General features: G+C 35.4%; 4 protein-coding genes across 4 annotated transcripts; all 4 read right to left on the reverse strand.

The window, feature by feature from the left end:
* Positions 1 to 402: 402 nt before the first annotated feature.
* On the reverse strand, positions 403 to 2616 carry LOC117619038 (cytochrome b561 and DOMON domain-containing protein At3g61750). The gene is made up of 4 exons (XM_034348858.1): positions 2294 to 2616; positions 1467 to 2150; positions 1032 to 1344; positions 403 to 762 (listed from the first exon to the last, which is right to left on the reverse strand). The coding sequence occupies exons 1-3, from the start codon at positions 2546 to 2548 to the stop codon at positions 1066 to 1068; spliced, it is 1218 nt and encodes a 405-aa protein (XP_034204749.1). The 5' UTR covers positions 2549 to 2616; the 3' UTR covers positions 403 to 762; positions 1032 to 1065.
* Positions 2617 to 3161: 545 nt separating this feature from the next.
* On the reverse strand, positions 3162 to 4878 carry LOC117619017. Its single transcript, XM_034348835.1, has 2 exons — positions 4591 to 4878; positions 3162 to 4148 (listed from the first exon to the last, which is right to left on the reverse strand). Exons 1-2 carry the CDS (start codon positions 4828 to 4830, stop codon positions 3510 to 3512), a joined length of 879 nt encoding a protein of 292 aa, XP_034204726.1. The 5' UTR covers positions 4831 to 4878; the 3' UTR covers positions 3162 to 3509.
* Positions 4879 to 5878: 1000 nt separating this feature from the next.
* On the reverse strand, positions 5879 to 9821 carry LOC117618314 (O-acyltransferase WSD1-like). Its single transcript, XM_034347904.1, has 6 exons — positions 9493 to 9821; positions 8553 to 9116; positions 6790 to 6805; positions 6439 to 6683; positions 6208 to 6345; positions 5879 to 6115 (listed from the first exon to the last, which is right to left on the reverse strand). Exons 1-6 carry the CDS (start codon positions 9790 to 9792, stop codon positions 5957 to 5959), a joined length of 1422 nt encoding a protein of 473 aa, XP_034203795.1. The 5' UTR covers positions 9793 to 9821; the 3' UTR covers positions 5879 to 5956.
* A 482-nt stretch (positions 9822 to 10303) lies between these two features.
* LOC117617933 (dynamin-related protein 1A-like) lies at positions 10304 to 15419 on the reverse strand. The gene is made up of 16 exons (XM_034347565.1): positions 15177 to 15419; positions 15027 to 15090; positions 14842 to 14946; positions 14636 to 14737; positions 14318 to 14368; positions 14182 to 14243; positions 13934 to 14024; positions 13416 to 13480; positions 12611 to 12805; positions 12329 to 12448; positions 12158 to 12228; positions 11842 to 12067; positions 11596 to 11646; positions 11184 to 11412; positions 10949 to 11088; positions 10304 to 10657 (listed from the first exon to the last, which is right to left on the reverse strand). Exons 1-16 carry the CDS (start codon positions 15303 to 15305, stop codon positions 10529 to 10531), a joined length of 1830 nt encoding a protein of 609 aa, XP_034203456.1. The 5' UTR covers positions 15306 to 15419; the 3' UTR covers positions 10304 to 10528.
* Positions 15420 to 16931: the final 1512 nt, after the last annotated feature.

A 16931-nucleotide genomic window follows, 5' to 3' on the forward strand; every position in this document is an offset into this window, starting at 1 on the left:
AGTCCCTCCATATTCCATCGATTCTGCACTGTGCTTCTTCTTCTTTGAACAACACTAGCAAGATGACTGACGTGTAGTTTTGATTCTTGATGGATTTGGAAAGTGCATTAAATTCCCCAACCCGTGCCCCACCACACATGTCATACAAAATGAGATATCATAATTAATGAATGAGATGAACTTTCAAACAAGATTTATGGTATAGATGTAGGGAAATATGCCCCTGAATGATCTTCAAAGGACATTGACTTGTAGACCGGAGATTTCAGGTTCGAACCCCCCCCAACATCATAGTTGTATGTGTGAGAAATCTCCCTTGTAGTTTAGACTATTACTTGTATCAAATTTATTATTATTATTATGTTCTGGATGAAATGCCTGAATGAAGCTGCCAAAATGATATGTCAGAAGAATAAAAGATATGTCATTAATGCCAAAATGAAGAAAAATCCTCAAAACATCTAATTAACAAATAATAATAATAATAAATCTGGATTTACAATGTTGAGGCATCAAGAAAATTCAATCATGACATCCAAAAGACATGTTAGTTTTGGCCACAAGAGGAACACAAATCCATACAAAGCAATCAACTGTCAAGCATCCACCACCTCATAGACTAGGATCAGCTGCCATGCCTTAAATTTTGGAAGTGCTCTACACTTCAACTCAGTTTGGTTTGAGCTCTTTTATATATTGCTGAAGTCCATGTATTTCTTACAATATTTGCCTGAGATGCCAAGCCTGGAATCATATCTTATCCTGTTTCATATCAGAAAGAAAGAATCAATCTGCATTAGTAAGTGTACATACATATCGTATACTAAAAAACACATCCATTTTCTGTATACTTCTCAATTCTACGAAAAATATACATTTTCAATCGTATACATATTATTTGTGTATTATACAAGTATTATTTCATTTATGTATTTCATACGTACTCTCCATTCTGTGTACTAACTATGATTTGCAAAACTAAAGAAGAAGAAAACAAATTGAAAAGAATAAGAAGAGAGAGAGAGAGAGACCTCTTAGAGGATACTTTAATGGTGTTGCTGCTGCCTATTGAACTGGATTCATTTGGAAGTTTGAAGGCAAAGTATCCTTCTCTGTTCTCCTCATCCTTGCCAATGCTTCTAAAACAATGACAGAGAGCAGAATCACACCGAGAAGAAACCCGTAGCCTATCTTCCAATCATTTCCAGCAGTTCCAATTTTGATCCCCAGAAGTATGTTCACAGCTGCAAAGAAGACTGCAAACCTTCCAAGCCAGTGGTGGTACCAATTCCAGTACTTTCTAATCTTGGCATCCTTGTTGGGTCTTAGAAAAAATGCCAGTATCTGAAACCCTCAAAGTCAAAAACTCAAAAATATCAAATCACAGTTCCTTGTATATAGATATGTACTAATCAAAACTATTTTTATAAATTTTTGTATAATAAATTTAATTGAGAGGGACAAACCTGAAGGATACTAAGCACAAGAACAAAGATCCCTATGGCTCTATGTGTTGGGAAGTTGGCTCCTATTTTGGTATAGAGTTGTTGCCCAAGTACCACAGCTGCCAGCCCGATGACAAACCCAACAAATTGAATAAGTGCATGGAGATAGTACCACAAAGGGTCCTTGTGCTTAAAGTATCTTGGGACAATTGCCCCAACAGGAATTATTAGACCCCATCCAAATATAGCCAATATTCCATGGTTCTTCTTCATCTGCCCAAAGTTTGTAGGTGCCTCAGATGCAGAACCTGCAGAGAAATCGAACAGGATGGTTGTTTTATCGTTGTGTTTGGTTAGGTGGTGGTGCTTAGGGTAACCGCTTCCGATAGCCAAGATAATTGGCTGCCGGGCGAGATGAGTCTGGAATTTCAACTGAAATGCCAGGTAAATTCTGGGGCCATGAAGCACAAGGGAAGCAGGGATGCCGGTGAGTGGCAATTCACCTTTGCCTGGTATAACTTCTGACACCTTTGAACCCTGCAAATAGTATTGCTTAATTCTTGCTTGGCCTTTTCTGTTAACCCATCCCACCATGGCACTTGAACCAACCATCATGCCATCTTTGGAAAATCCCAATCCTACCCATCCAGTGGTGTATACAGCAGACAATATAATGTTCATGACATGATCTTCAGTCTGAGAGTACTGCAACAAAACCAAATTTTTTTTATAATTATTTTAAATTTTGATGTTATATAATTAAGGATGTCTTAAACAACATTGCAAGTTGCAACTACAAGTTCAGAACCAACTAAACATTGAAGTACAAATTGAGAACAGAGACTTACCCTCAAAACAAAAGTGTTCCAAATAGGCCTACAGACTATATCTGATAAATTACCGTATGGTGGTAGCATAAAACTACTCAGCTCATTATCACAAAGCTCTGATACTCCGCCACCCACACCGGCACTATTGACTCCCGGAACATTACTGTCATCATCAGCCACAACCGAAATCTTGGTATCCAAGACAAGGGCCAGAATAACACATAACCTGCAAGCAAACCTCAAAGCCAAAGACCAAGATCCCGAACTCGCCATTCGAAAGACCAAGAACTTTGAATTGAGATCTAAGGCTCAGAACAAGCAGTGACAAAGACCAGGAACAATGTGGGTTGTGAAAGAGAAGCATATTCAGGTCAGGAGGTTGGGAGGTTTTAGTCTCTTGGGTTTGAAGTAAAATGGAATGTGGTTGGTGTTGGTGGGGGCTGGTGGTTGGTGTTGGCGGGTGTTTAAGTTTTAACACAAAAATTAACCAAATCAAAGATTTACAACATGACATCCTATAGCGGTTTGCCATCATTCCCGCCAATTCTTGCAAGTTAACCCTCCAACAATGTATCTCTTTCAACAGTTTATTTATTAAATCCTTTTATTTATTGGGAGAGACATCATTAAATTGCAAATATAGTGCAATTTTATTATTTGGAAATTCAACAATAACAACAACAACAAAAAATGATAATTTGTGGGTCATATAAGATGATGGATGGATGGATGGATATGATGAACGATGAAACCTTGAAGTTGACTTGTTGTGTATTACAAGATACCATGATGAAGGTCTTATAATTTGTTTATTGCTTTCAAAAGCATCTTAGCCATTAACCAAATATAACAGACAGAAACCTCACCACAAGGGAAAATTTGAAAAAAAACACTTGAACAATAGTGACCATTGATGACTTTTTAAGCAATACATAGAAGTAGAGACTACAAAAAATAGTAGAGTCAGTCAGGGTTGAAGTTCAGGCCACATTTTGGATGCAACCCTATTATTGCTTGCTAGAACCTGAAGTGCAGATTGAGTCAACAAATCTGTGAGGGGTGCAAATTCCCCAACCTGCCCTTTATTTATGATGGTGTGCAATGACATTTTTAACCTTGAGACCACTGATCTGATCACTGCACAGACTTGTTTGGAGAGTTCACAGATAGAAGAGATCCTGATCATCTTTTTCCCTTTGCATGTTGACACCAAAAGAGGGACATGAAAAGTGATTTAGCCAGGCACCCTAAAGATATGCTCCTCACCACTCTTCTCATCAACCTCGACAACCCATTTGCTCTTACCACTTCTCTTCTTCCTTCCTCCACCCCAATCTCCCTTTCCAATCTCTTTGTTCTTCCCAATCACGGTGACCTCCATCCCTTTCCCTATCGGATGCTTCGTGGACCTTACGACAACCCTCTCCTCCTTCACTTCCATATGTCCTCCCAGCCCTTTTCTTTCACCAACCAAGTTGTTAGCCACAACCACTGATTTTCTAGGATTCACATCAAGCAACTGCAGCAGCCTTGTGTACTCGTCGTTCTTGCAATCAACCAGAGAGAAATCAATGTTCTCATAATTTGACAATAGCTCAGAGGGGTCCCCGGTCCTGAATTCAACCAAGTCTTTTAGGCCTGAGTCTTTGATTACTTTCTTTGATTCGTCGAGAACTGGCTCTGGGACAATGCAGACCAATCTGCCCCCTGTGTGTTTTGCAGCAGCTGCTAAGGCTATTGTTGATGGGGAAACACTTGAGGCCACCTCCACTATGAGCTTGGCTTTCATGCCGGCTGCCAAGGCCGATACAAACTCATTGCTCCCTGGCTCTTGTGTTTTCCACGAGTCACTTTGTCTTTTTCGGTCATTACACTGCAGATTAATACATGAATTTGGAGTTAGCAAACATGAAAGTTTTTCTCACATTCTTCATTAAGCTTCAAACCATGAAGGGAAAAAAGATTCAAAATTGGAAAACTGTAGTCCTTGAAAATGCAATCTTATTTGACTTCTCGACATGTTGTCAAATTGTCAATCTGGGAAATTGATCAAGTAAATTTTCTTAGAATGTGCATTTGATTAACAGTTGAGCAATGTAACATGTCAAATTTTTGTTGCGAGAAAACATTATCACCACTAAAGTATGTGACAAAGCTTCCATGGTATCATTTCTGTAATGATCTCAAAAGGCAACAAAACCCTAGGAAATACCAAAAATTATGAAGATGAAAAAACCCAAATGACCAATTGAACCGATCATGGTTTCCAATACTCTAAAACAAAATTGAAGAAAACACAAAACAGAGAAATGTACCAGTTTGAGGGTATCAAAATAAGCATTTGAAGCAGAAGCTGCAGACCAATCCATCATCCCCATAGCCCCCATGAGATTAATATAACTGGTTCCAATTCCAACAAAAAACAGAAGATGCAAAAAAACTTGGGCGCAAACAATCAAGAGCAGGGAATCAGAACGTGTTTTTTGCTCTGAAACAGGACAAAAATTACAACGTTTACTGCAGTCCTGGTTTATTGTTTGTGCTCGACTGTTCATCTATGTCTTCTGTTTTGTTTTTTGGTTTGTTTTGATTGGTTTGGTTTTTGGTTTTTGGTTTTTGGTTTGTTTGTTTTGAACAAATATATAAGAGAAGGTGCTTCAGAAGCGTACGATTGGAGCAGAGGAAGGACGCGGAAACATACGCAGTCAAAGCGTGTTAATTAGTTGAAAACCGTAGAGCAAAATGTGCGGGAAAATTAGCTATTACTATTGCTCGTTTGTCTAAAAATGGCAAACTCTTAGTTTGACTAGAAGCTTCTTTAGACTCTTGAACTGGTTTGTTTGATCTTTTTATTTTTATTTTTCACTCTTCTTTTATATATCATAACAAGTTTGAAAGAAAAACAGAAGCCTCATCACTTAGCATATAAATCATAAAGTATGGTAAAAGTTGATCAAAGTTAAGTCAATTTCATTAAGATTTGACAAGTTTGCTGCAACCAAGTTGAAGACTTGAAATTAAATTGTTCCCTTTTCTTGTTAAAGAAAAATAAAATATAAAAATTAATTTACGAGTGTAATTCAATACATGTTGTGATGTTTATTAGTTCACTCTTTCAAGCTAAATAATAGATGTAAGAAGCTCAAGCTTCAACTTAGTGATACTTTGACATTTGGGTTGAATATGTTTGGAAGTGTTTCTGGAAAGACTACTAAAAACGTTTTTTGATAATTAAAAACGCTTCTAACAGCGTTTAGCAGAAAAATTTAGAAGTGCTTATGGGTTATAGAAGTGGTTTATGAGAAGCACCTGTTATGTGCTTCACTCTATAGTGGTTTTCCAAAAAGCACTTGGATTCTTATGAAAATTTCAACATCTTTATTATAAACACACATTTTCTAAAAGCGCTTATAAGCATAAGTGCTTCTTAAAGAAGTAGCCAAATGTCAATTTCTTGGTACGTAAAGAAAACGTATATATAATTCTTATTTACTCCTGAGAGAGTGCTATTGGCACTTATTAACTTTCAGCACTGAAATGTAAGAGTGCATTTACATTCTTATCACATCCACACCATCACAATGGAGTGTGACAAATTCATGCCCGATTTATTTCCCCTAAACTTAAACAAAAAATAATAAAAATAATAATATGAAAAAGCCATTTTTTCTTTTCTTTTTTTCACTTGACAAGCCCTCTTGCTACGACAGCTTCCTTGATAAGGTTGAGAGATTGTACAATATCATCACACAATAGGTGGGGATCAGGAATTGTCTCTTCATCCACTGACAGAACAATAGTCATCTTGTTTATGTAACTTTGGAAGTTAATCACCAATGCCTGTAAATTAATCAGTCCTAGTTAATCAAATGCTACATGAAAGCATTTAATTATACCCATAATTAATGAGGAAAAAAAAAAAAAAAACTTACATGTGGTTGACCATAAGAACTTGGAGCAAGGAAAGCCATTGGATGGCCATAAAAACCAATTTCCTCAAGTGGACCAACCAGATTGGAGAAGCACATTGTTGTGTGGGAGATAATTCTATGGGATAGAGCACTTGCCCTCTGTTAATTAAACATGGATTATTATGGCATTTGCACGATAATAACATACAGACATCTGGATGAGAGAATAACTAATAGATTAATTATATATACCTTAATGCCAAAAAGCTTAAGAACTAGTTCTGCAATGGAGAAAGTGTAAATGGCTTCAAGAGAATGTTTCTTTCTGTCAATTGTGGTCTTGGCTTCTCGAATATAGTCTAATGGATCATCTCTTAAAGCAATTGTGAAAGGAAGGAGGACATAACCAATCCAATTGCCCCATTTTGCTTCTGTGTTCTTCTCCATCATATCAGCTAAAGCCTGCACTCGCAAATATATAAAAACAAATATTGAAGCTTCAAATTATGATTTTGAGAGCTGCATATATTAAAAATCAAACATATTAATTAATAGGGCTTGTCCAATATAGGTCCCTACAATTTCTATTTCCTAGACATATACCCATCATTCTATAAATCTATGTGTAAAACTCAATTTCAAACTTAAATGACCAGTAGGATATAAGAGGTCATAGTATTCCTATGATTTTACATTCTTACCATTAGACTTCATATTTTATTTATAATTTATTCTAAGCATTTCATTAACTTTCATAATTGTAATTAAAACTCCCTATTAATAGCATATCAATCACCCCATTTCTTTTGGTTGCCATTCCCCCTAATATATTGCCCCCTAAAATTGCAAACCAAAAAAAAAAAAAGTAAATTACATATCCAATAATGTACATATGAAAAATATAAATATAAATATATATGTATAAAAATATAGGTATATTATTTACCAAATAAAATTTTTAAAAAATAGGTCAGTTACTTTGTAATTGAAATTTCCGTACATTTTTCATAAATAAAAAATTGGTACACAATAATTTATAAAAAATAGGTGCGTTGTATAATTAAAATTTATGCACATTTTTTATAAATTAAAAATAGGTACATTATTTAGAAGAAAAAAATAAGTTCATTGTACTAGGTAAATTGTTTTACTAGGTATAAAAAAATAGGTATATTATTTAAGAAAAAAATAGATACAAAATTTAGAAGAAAAAAATAGGTTCATTATACTAGGTAAATTGTTTTACTAGATACATGAGTAGATAAAAAAAAATATGCACATTATTTGGAGAGAAAAAATAGGTTCATTTAAAAAATATATATTTTCATAAAACAAACAATAAAAAGATGATCAAATTATTTTTCATAAAACAAGCAATAGGTGCCTTATTTAGAGAAAAAAATGGTACATTACTTAGAGAAAAAATAGGTTCATTTTTAAAAAAATGTTTATAAAAAAATAATAAATAGATTATCAAATTATTTTCAACATAGGTACATTATTAGAGAAAAAAATAGGTACATTATTTGGAGAGAAAAAATAGTGTTCATTTAAAAAAAATTGTTTTCATAAAACAAACAATAAAAAGATGATCAAATTATTTTTCATAAAACAAGTAATAGGTGCTTTATTTAGAGAAAAAATAAGCTCATTTAAAAAAATGTTTTAAAATAATAATAAATACATTATCAAATTATTTTTCAACACAATTAAAATGTACACTATTATTCATAAAACTATAATAAAATAGATTACTAGTCGTATAATTTATAAAAGGAAAACAACATTAATTCCTAAATTTAATATTGAATTTAAATTACTAATACGTTAAATAGATTACTAGTTGTAATTCATAAAATGAAAACAACATTAATTCAAAAATAGATTACTAGTCGTAAAATAGATTACTAATGTTAAATTTAATATTTAATTTCAAATAAGTTTCTAAATTAATTCCTACATCCATTACAACCATTTGGAGATCTTTCCAAATTCAACGTGTGTCATTAGTTACACCTCCCATAACACATTAACTCATAAATAAGGGTAGTTTTGGAATCCAAAAAATACAATAAATCAGATTTTAAGTTATATTAGGTAACTTGATTAGTTGGATCCTAGTCATCGGGTATTATTTGAAAAAATTGGGTATTTTAAATATAAAACTAAAGGAAAGGGTTGTAGGTTATTTAAAATGAATTTTTAAAGGATCTAACATTAGCAGAATTCATGCCGCAGTTGATATTTTAATTTACAGTTGACCATAGTAGTTGACGTAATATATATGATCCTTCTAGTATAATTCTATCGAATTTATTAAATTGATCATGTTTCCGTTACTTCATAGTGTAGAGAAATTTACTTACCAAGTTCATTGCATTCTTTATTAGCTTCATGTCGTCCAAACTCAGAGTCTGATAAACAAATCGTCGAGGGTTGAACTCACTGCCCGGGGGACCTTTAAGAGGTGTCTTTGTGTCCTCCAAGCACAACGCAGTCAACATAAACATGAATACATCAGCAAAAGTATTCCAAAAAAATTTCAAAACCCACCAAAATCCTCTGTTAAAAACCCTCTTATCATCATTTTTCTTCTTCTTCACTGGAATGGTTGGGAGAGCCTCAGGGTTTGAGATTTGGCGGGTGCAAGCGAGCAGAAGAGACATGAGAGACGTGCCATCGCCAAGAGAGTGGTGGACTCTGAAAATGCCAGTGCCCTCTGCCTCGGAGGTTTTGAGGTTGAGGAGGTGTAGGTCCCACAGTGGCTTTGACTTGTCAATGGTTGTCTTGCTGAGGTTGTAGATGTAGTCTTCAACAAATTGGTCTGGTGACTCCATGTTTGGATCCAGGTCTGGAATAATTATGTGCTTGTCTAGATCCACCTCTGTTCTGACCCATTTCATCTTTCCTTCATTTTTCTCATCCACAACCTGTGTTGTATAATAAGTGGCACCAAAATTAAGAAGAGAGAGCTTATTTTAAGAGAGAAGTTCTAAATAGTCGAAGTCTCAAACATTTTTTTATCTAAATTACCGATATGTTTGGGGTTGCTTCTAAAAGTGCTAAAAATGCTTATGACAACCAATTTTTCGGTCATAAAAACACTTTCATGCGCTTTTCCAAAAAAACACTTCAAAGTACTTTATCAAGAACCACTGCGATTTTTAATAAAAAATTTTGGTCATAAAAACATTTTCATGTGCTACGTTGGATGTAATTAATATAACATATATGCATACATAAGTGACATCATGTGATCATATGAACTTAAATAATTTGAGTTTTGTTTGGATAGTAAATATTTACCAGTAAACTAGAGAAGCGAGGGTGCCTGAGCAAAGTGTGGGGCAAGTTGGCCTTAAAAACCTCAGGGTAAATCCTAGTCTTGCACCCCATGATTGCTACAATATGCAGGTTGAAGTTTGGTTCATGAAACAAACGCGCCGCTGGGCTCAATGGCTCTTCTTCCACATTCATCATCTCCTTGTTGCAGTTCCTTATGTCCACGCCAGCTTCTCCTCCATCTCTTCTTCCCTCCTCCTCCTCTTCTCTCTTCGTTTTTATAGGAGTTGGCTTCCTCAACCTAATACCTTCCTCAGTCTCCATTTTTTTTTTTTAAGGCTTCAGGGTAATGCATGCCTGCAGGCTCAAGATTATATATATTCAATATTATTTTTACCTTTTTTTTTCCTTAATTTTTTGGATAATCAAGTCATTATGATTTACAGGTGAGTTGCTGACCGATTTATGTGTCTTTTGCTGAAGTAGAAAACAATCGGTAATTAATTTCTCACTAGAGAACAATAACCGTGTGATGTAAGTCCTGATCCTGATCATCAAGGTTTCTGGATGCGGTTTCCGTTGACCCTATCGCCACGTGGTACAATCTCAATCAATGTCATGATATCCAGGTGGCTTTGATGTTTGACCACCGAAACAGGGAAGCATATGCAATTTTCCTTTTTTTTTTCCTTCTCAATTTTAACTTTTATTTGTAGGATAAGAAAATATATAAAAGTAAAAGATAAAAATAAAAACTTTAAAGTTTAAACAGCTCTTTGTTAATAAGAAAATTAAGCCAATAGAAAGAATGTGCAAAAAAAAAAAACAAACAAACAAACTAAAACAAACCGTGGATACAAATCAGAGCTGATCGTGGCTAAGCCAGGAAGCCAAAGGCAAAAAAGCCATAAAGCTAATCGCTCTTTCTTTCGTCATGGTAATTAATGAATAAAGAAATGGTAAATCATGTGAATCAAAAGAATTACTGCTGCCATCCTATTTACTGACCAAATTCTAACTCCTCCTAGCGAGGAAAATTAACCAACCAGACTTCCCTTCCCTACTTGGACCAAGCAACTGCTTCAATCTCAGACTGAGCACTTCTGTACAGCTCTAGCCTCTTTGCAAGGGACGTCCGCCGCTGCATCACTGCTGGGTCCTCATCCAGCAACTTAGCCAACTGCCTTGCCTGCAAATAAATATTGATTAAGTACATGTTATCAGTATAAAGCCCGAAATGGTAAAACATTCAAAAATTCAATACTTGATTGAGAGAGAAATAACTGACAAAATTCGTTATCCACTTTATAATTTTAGGTTTCTTTCAAATACCACATAAACATTTGTTCATATTTTTATGTAATTGGCACACTTTTTCGCTCGTGTCAAGAGACTAGTTACTTTAATACAATCTAGGTTTTCCCTCTTTTAATATTATTTTAAAAAATATTTCTGTGTGCCTCATGTATTGAAACCTCACCTCCTTTGCACCCAACTCTGCGAAGAAATGATCGAGCAAGCAGCGTTTGGCCTCTCGTACTTGGCAGTAGACAATGGACTTTGGAATAGCAATCCTTAAACTCGAGCAAACCATGTTGACATAGTTCAAGACATTGTGTCCTGTTTGTTTCAAAAATACAAAGAAATCGTGGTTAAAGTCAAAGTAGCATAGCATTAGAGTGAGAAAGTCAAAGTCAAAGTTGAAGCAAACTCACCAACCCGGCGGAGGTATGAATCATTGTATCGATCGAAAAGTGAGACTGTGGGATTTCCACCCTTCTCAATATCTTGAGGAAGCTTGCGGAAGAAGTCAACAGTCAAGTAACCACACTCCATATCAACCAGCTGCAGAGTGGCTCTCTTGCTTTCTTCTTTCATCCTTTCCAGCGACTCAAAAGCTGCATTTGCAACTTCCACTCTTAAAGGGGGATACTGCTTTAGTTCCTGCATACATATATGCCATGGAAGAACCGTTCAATTAAAAATAAAAGATTATATTAGGGAAAAATTAACGAAAGTATTTCTTCTCTCTGTCAATCTTGGTTTTTACTCAATTTCTAAAACCTAAGAACATTTTGGATATTTTATAGGCAATTCAAGAATTCAAGGTGATGTTGAGGGACTTGCCGTTGTCTCACTTATAGACTTCTGAGCCAAATCCTTCAATATGCCATGAACCTGAAATCGGGAGAAAACATATCAAGCAAATCGTTTCAGGCACTGACATAGAATATATGTTATGTAATGAACCACTCACTTATATGTTGAATTTGTTTTTTTCAAGTTTCCGACATGGGATTTTATATTCTTCAACAAAAAATTCCCAAGGTTTAAGTGCCTAGGGAGATTACAGGTGAAGATATGTACGCATACCGCATCAACAGCCGCCTCTGCAGGACCTCTTATGCATATCAGTGAAGATTCAATAAGGCGACGGTATCCTTGTTCAGGAGCAATTAGATGAGGCTGATATCCATCTGCTTCAGTAATTAGCTTTCGGATGTTATCCATTGAAAGTTGCTTGTCAAATTGCAACCGCTTCAAAGCAGCTGGAAATTGATTATCAAACACACCATAAATTTTCTCACCACCAGAGCGCCTGCAGAAATTGAACCCAAGGTTGAATAAGAAACTAACATGAGATGAAAACAAAATTTCAAATAGGACAATATGCTAGCACGAAATATACACGCCATCAAGATGTTCTTTAAATATCTGATCAAAAGTACGAGATATTTCCATGATCACATATAATTTTCCCTGCATGTCAAAAGAAGAGATCAAATTATGTAAACATTAATTAGCAAGATAAAAAGGAAACGGATGAGACGAAGAGAACAATGTGTATGTATATTCTTACTCCAGCATCAGCAGCAATGGGCTTCCCAAGTCGGCTTAGTTCTGATTCTAGTTCACCAATAGTTTTGCTGATGAGAGATTGAAGGCCTGGAATTCGTGACTTGATGACAACTTCCAAATGCTAAAAATTTGACACATTTTGTGCTAGTAAGATGTGTGTCGGTGGAACAAAATAAAAATGTGCTTCCCTAAAATTAACAATCTCAAAGACCAATACTTGTGCATCAAACTTCAACAACAATTGAACCATATGTAATGTATTTAGGAGAACAAACCTGCATACCTTAGAAAGCACCCTTCCTAAATGCTCAGAACCCATCCTGTTTGCAAGATGCCTGTACTCTGCGCTACTTGCAAAATATTCACGCTCTCTATGCCTAGCAGCAATCATATCAATGCTCTTGTTTATGTCCGCTTGGGAGCGATTGACAACACCAATCCAAGGGAACTGTAGCTTATATGATCGTCCTTCCAAAATCTGACAAGTAAAAATAAAATAAACCCTGGGAAATTAGAAACTCTGAAGAGGCCACAGTGAAAATGAGAGGAGACTTTTGAGTACAAAAGAGATGATGAGAGCCAAGAAAGTTGCTGCATCTAATTGCAGCGTCATCTTCATCTTGAAAATTATGAAAGCCTAAACTTTTACTCACTTTTCAAGTTCATCTAAATTAACTAAACTATCTCATTTGCAAACAGGACATACCACAAGAGATAATATCAACTAATATCTGAAAATCAATAACATAAGAAAATACCATTCATTACCTTTGCAAGAGAAAAATAAAGCTAACGACAACTTTCACCTACTCCAACAAGTCATGCCACAATGAAACTAAACCAAAAATATGAACCTTACAAAAAAAAAAAAAAAAAAATGCATGTCATTGATCATCACAGAACACCACCAATACATTTTACTCAAACCCGAAGGCTTCACAACAAGGGCTCTGAAAATGAAACAATAAAAGGTCACCAAGTAGCTAAATTACTTGATTCCACATCATTTAAAAGCAAACAGGTACGGTCCATTTTTTTTTTTTTTTTTTTCCGTTTTCCTCTTGGCTATGAATTTGGAAGCAACTTACATCAACTGCATTTGTACCCTGGTCCATAAGATCAATCTTTGTCAGAACTCCAAACGTCCTCTCCCCTGAGAATTGGAAACCAAACTTAAAATCAATGCGCATGAAAGGTAAACTTCTCCTAATAAGTTAATCTGCAATTTTTCTAATGACATATACGTGTTGACCAATTGAATACTAGTGCATTTCTCTAAACAAGAGGAAACAAGACTTAAGTAAGGTTCTCGTGAAACAAATGGAATCTTGACTTTCCTGTTTACCAAGGTTCAAGAAACATGTAATGTAGTGTTTTATATACATAAATCAATAAAGATGAGTATCACAAATTATAACTTAGATATTGGACATCAAATATAGATGATCACCTTTCAAATGAAAAATCTTTCTGCAAAACTGTTTACAACAATTATGTTCATCTATAGAAAACAAATTTAAATGAAAACAGACTGTTACTATGATCTCCAAATTGTGCGATTCTGCTTACTTTCACATCACTGCTGCAAAATTTTAACTAATCTTACCTTTAGGGTCTACTTCACGAGAGATCTTAATTGCATCAGACGTAGCAAGATCTTGGTTAGCAGGGGAAATTGCCAGAATAATACAGTTGGGCTGCAATAAAAGGCATATAGTAAGGGACATACAGTGCGCAATTAAAAAAACTGAATCAAAAAGCACATAGGAAATCCAATCAAAACCCTTCTTTATTATGCAAGTCTCATAAACTAATAGCTAAAAGATATGCTCAACAATTCTGTAAACAAATTACCTTCTCAATGAAGGCCCGAACCATATCCTCGATGTCCTGCACTGTGCCCTCCGGTTGACCATCTACAAGACCACACAATTAACACGTTCCTAAGTCCCAACTATTTTGAAAACGTTGAAAGGAAATTATAACTCACCAACAGCTACTTTTGTGAGTCCAGGAAGATCAACCAGTGTCAAGTTCACAACTGCCAAGTTCAAACAAATCATAAACATAAATCGAAACAACTTTAATAAAAGCATTATGCAATTACTTGAAGAAAAAAAAGAACAACTTTAAAAGAGAACAATTTATCTTGAGCTCAGTGAAGATAACAGAGAAAAATTTAGTGAGACAGAATTAAAACGATGAATAAAGATAACAATTTCGCGAGCTTCGGAGAATACGATCTCTCTTTCTTTTTGTGAATATCATCAAATCAAAAATATTCAATTTGGCTATAACTCAATCTCACCGTTAGGGGAGAAGATACTAAGATGGATTGGGACGCTTGAAATAGCCTTCGAGCGGCCGGTCTCTCTGTCAGTCTCATCAGATATCTCCTTCCTCACAGCAGCTACAAATAGAAAAAATACAAGATTTTGACATCAACGACGAAAGTCACAAAACCGAAACAATCTGCACAGATAATAATAAAGAAGAAGAAGAAGAAGAATTTACCAAAATCAGTGAACCTCTTCCTTGGGAGATGCATAAACTCTGCGTATTCTCTTCCTTCATCGATCTTATGCAGCTGCAAAACCAGAGGACGACGCGTAACAATCCCTGCGCACAACGTCTTCGAATCAGAATACGAAACGCATAATCAACACGTTTCGCGTAAGAAACCAAAAACAACGACGTACCTGAACCACGAGGAAGAAAGTCCTTGCCAACAATGCTCTCCAACACCGACGACTTGCCGGAGCTCTGCGAAGCCAAAAAAAAACATTGTGAGAATTGTGAAATTCGAAGATTCGAGAAGATTGATTTGGAGAATAAGAGAGAGGAGAGACCTGGCCTCCGACGACGGCGATGGAGGGCAAGGAGTCCCAGAGAGTGGGCATGGCGCTCTCGTCGCCATGGTCACCGAGAGCTGTGCACGCCCTCTGTATTTTATTCACCAGCGATATCAGATTCTCCATTGGATGGATGAACGAGTGGGATCGGTGAGTCGAGTCGAGTCGGATCAGTCGGAGGAGAGAGAGAGAGAGAGAGAGAGAGAGAGAGAGATAACAGAAATTTGGATTGGAAGTTGGAGAACGAAACGACGGGAAATGGAATCTTGGGTCGTTGGTGCGAAAATTTGTAATCAATCAAGTTTGAAAATTGGGTAAGTTTTTGGGTCTAGCCCAAGCGAGGTGTGACCGATTCTACCGCTGATAATTTAATGGACTTTAAACGAGGTCTATGTGAGCCCAATGTTTCTAGTGACCTTTACAGGGAGGCTATAATGAGGAGTTTAATTAAAGTGAGGATGCTATTTGAGGAGATAATCTCACCATTAACAAATATAAAGAAATCATGGGACTTGAACATTTTAAATGTTTTGATGGTGGGATTGGCCTCCACAAATAGCCTCATCACTTTAAACTTTCCATTGTAACCCCTCCCGTGAACTTTATCAACAAACCTGCTTCAGATAAATATGGATTTGAATGTTGTATTTCCTTTGTTCTTTTTACATTGATGGGCACCCAAAAACGTTTTTTTCTTTTATAAAACAGGTCAAAGGAAGACGAGTAATTCAAACTTACAAGAGGTGACTGCAATTGGATGAAGAGGAGTTAGAATTTGGAGTCATGTTGAAGTTGTTTACTAATTCACTCGAGTCAAAATTGAAATCAGTTTGATTAATAAGATGTGAATTTTCTAAATCTATTATTTTATGTAATAGTTAATAATAAAGTGAATGAGAAAATTTGGATTTTAGAAATTACTGTGAATGTACAATATGTCAAAAAGGGGCTCTTGATGGGTCGTTTCTCCAACAATTATATCCTCCAAAATCAAGAGTTTTAATATTTTTGTGGCGCTTATGCTTTCATTCCCATATGATTAGCAAACACATGAGTAATCCATAAAAGGCACTTGACTTACAAGCTTCCACACAGTAACACATATTGGTCACAATATAGTATAAAAAATCACATATACTTGTTACCTTTTATCAACAATGAACTATGTTACAACGGAAAAAAAATCCGGACAAGGGAGTATTGTTAGAGATGAAGTTTAAGTTGAGTCGTATGATCAACATCAAACAAAAGATTTGTATTAGCTTTTATCCAACTTTGTAGATCAAAAAGTAGAATTTATTTCGTGGATTAGAGTTTAAGATGAGGTATAATTTAGATTATACAAATTTTGCGCAACATATTAGAGAATCGATTTAGTTTTCCAATGGGAATGGGGTACCTATGAAAGATGCAAAGGGAAACTCATGAATTCTCCATCAATAAAACCTTCCAATCTCACTTCTCTTGTATGTTGGCAAGGTCTATGCCGGCAAAATTTTTAGGACTAAATTTTCTTTTTAAATAGTATGGCCGCGTGGCTATACTTTATATATATATATATATATATATATATATATAAAGGTGTGCCCATAACCAAGGTGCCACGTGTCAAAACAGTAAAGCCGGGCAGGTATACTATTTTTAAAAAAAATTAGAAAAACGAGTAGAGCCGCACAGCTATACTATTTCTTAAAAAATAAAAAAAAACTGGTATAGCCGGGCGGCCCTACTACATATATATATATATAGAGA

This window comes from Prunus dulcis, chromosome 2 (assembly GCF_902201215.1).
Source record: "Prunus dulcis chromosome 2, ALMONDv2, whole genome shotgun sequence".
NCBI classification, from domain to species: domain Eukaryota; kingdom Viridiplantae; phylum Streptophyta; class Magnoliopsida; order Rosales; family Rosaceae; genus Prunus; species Prunus dulcis.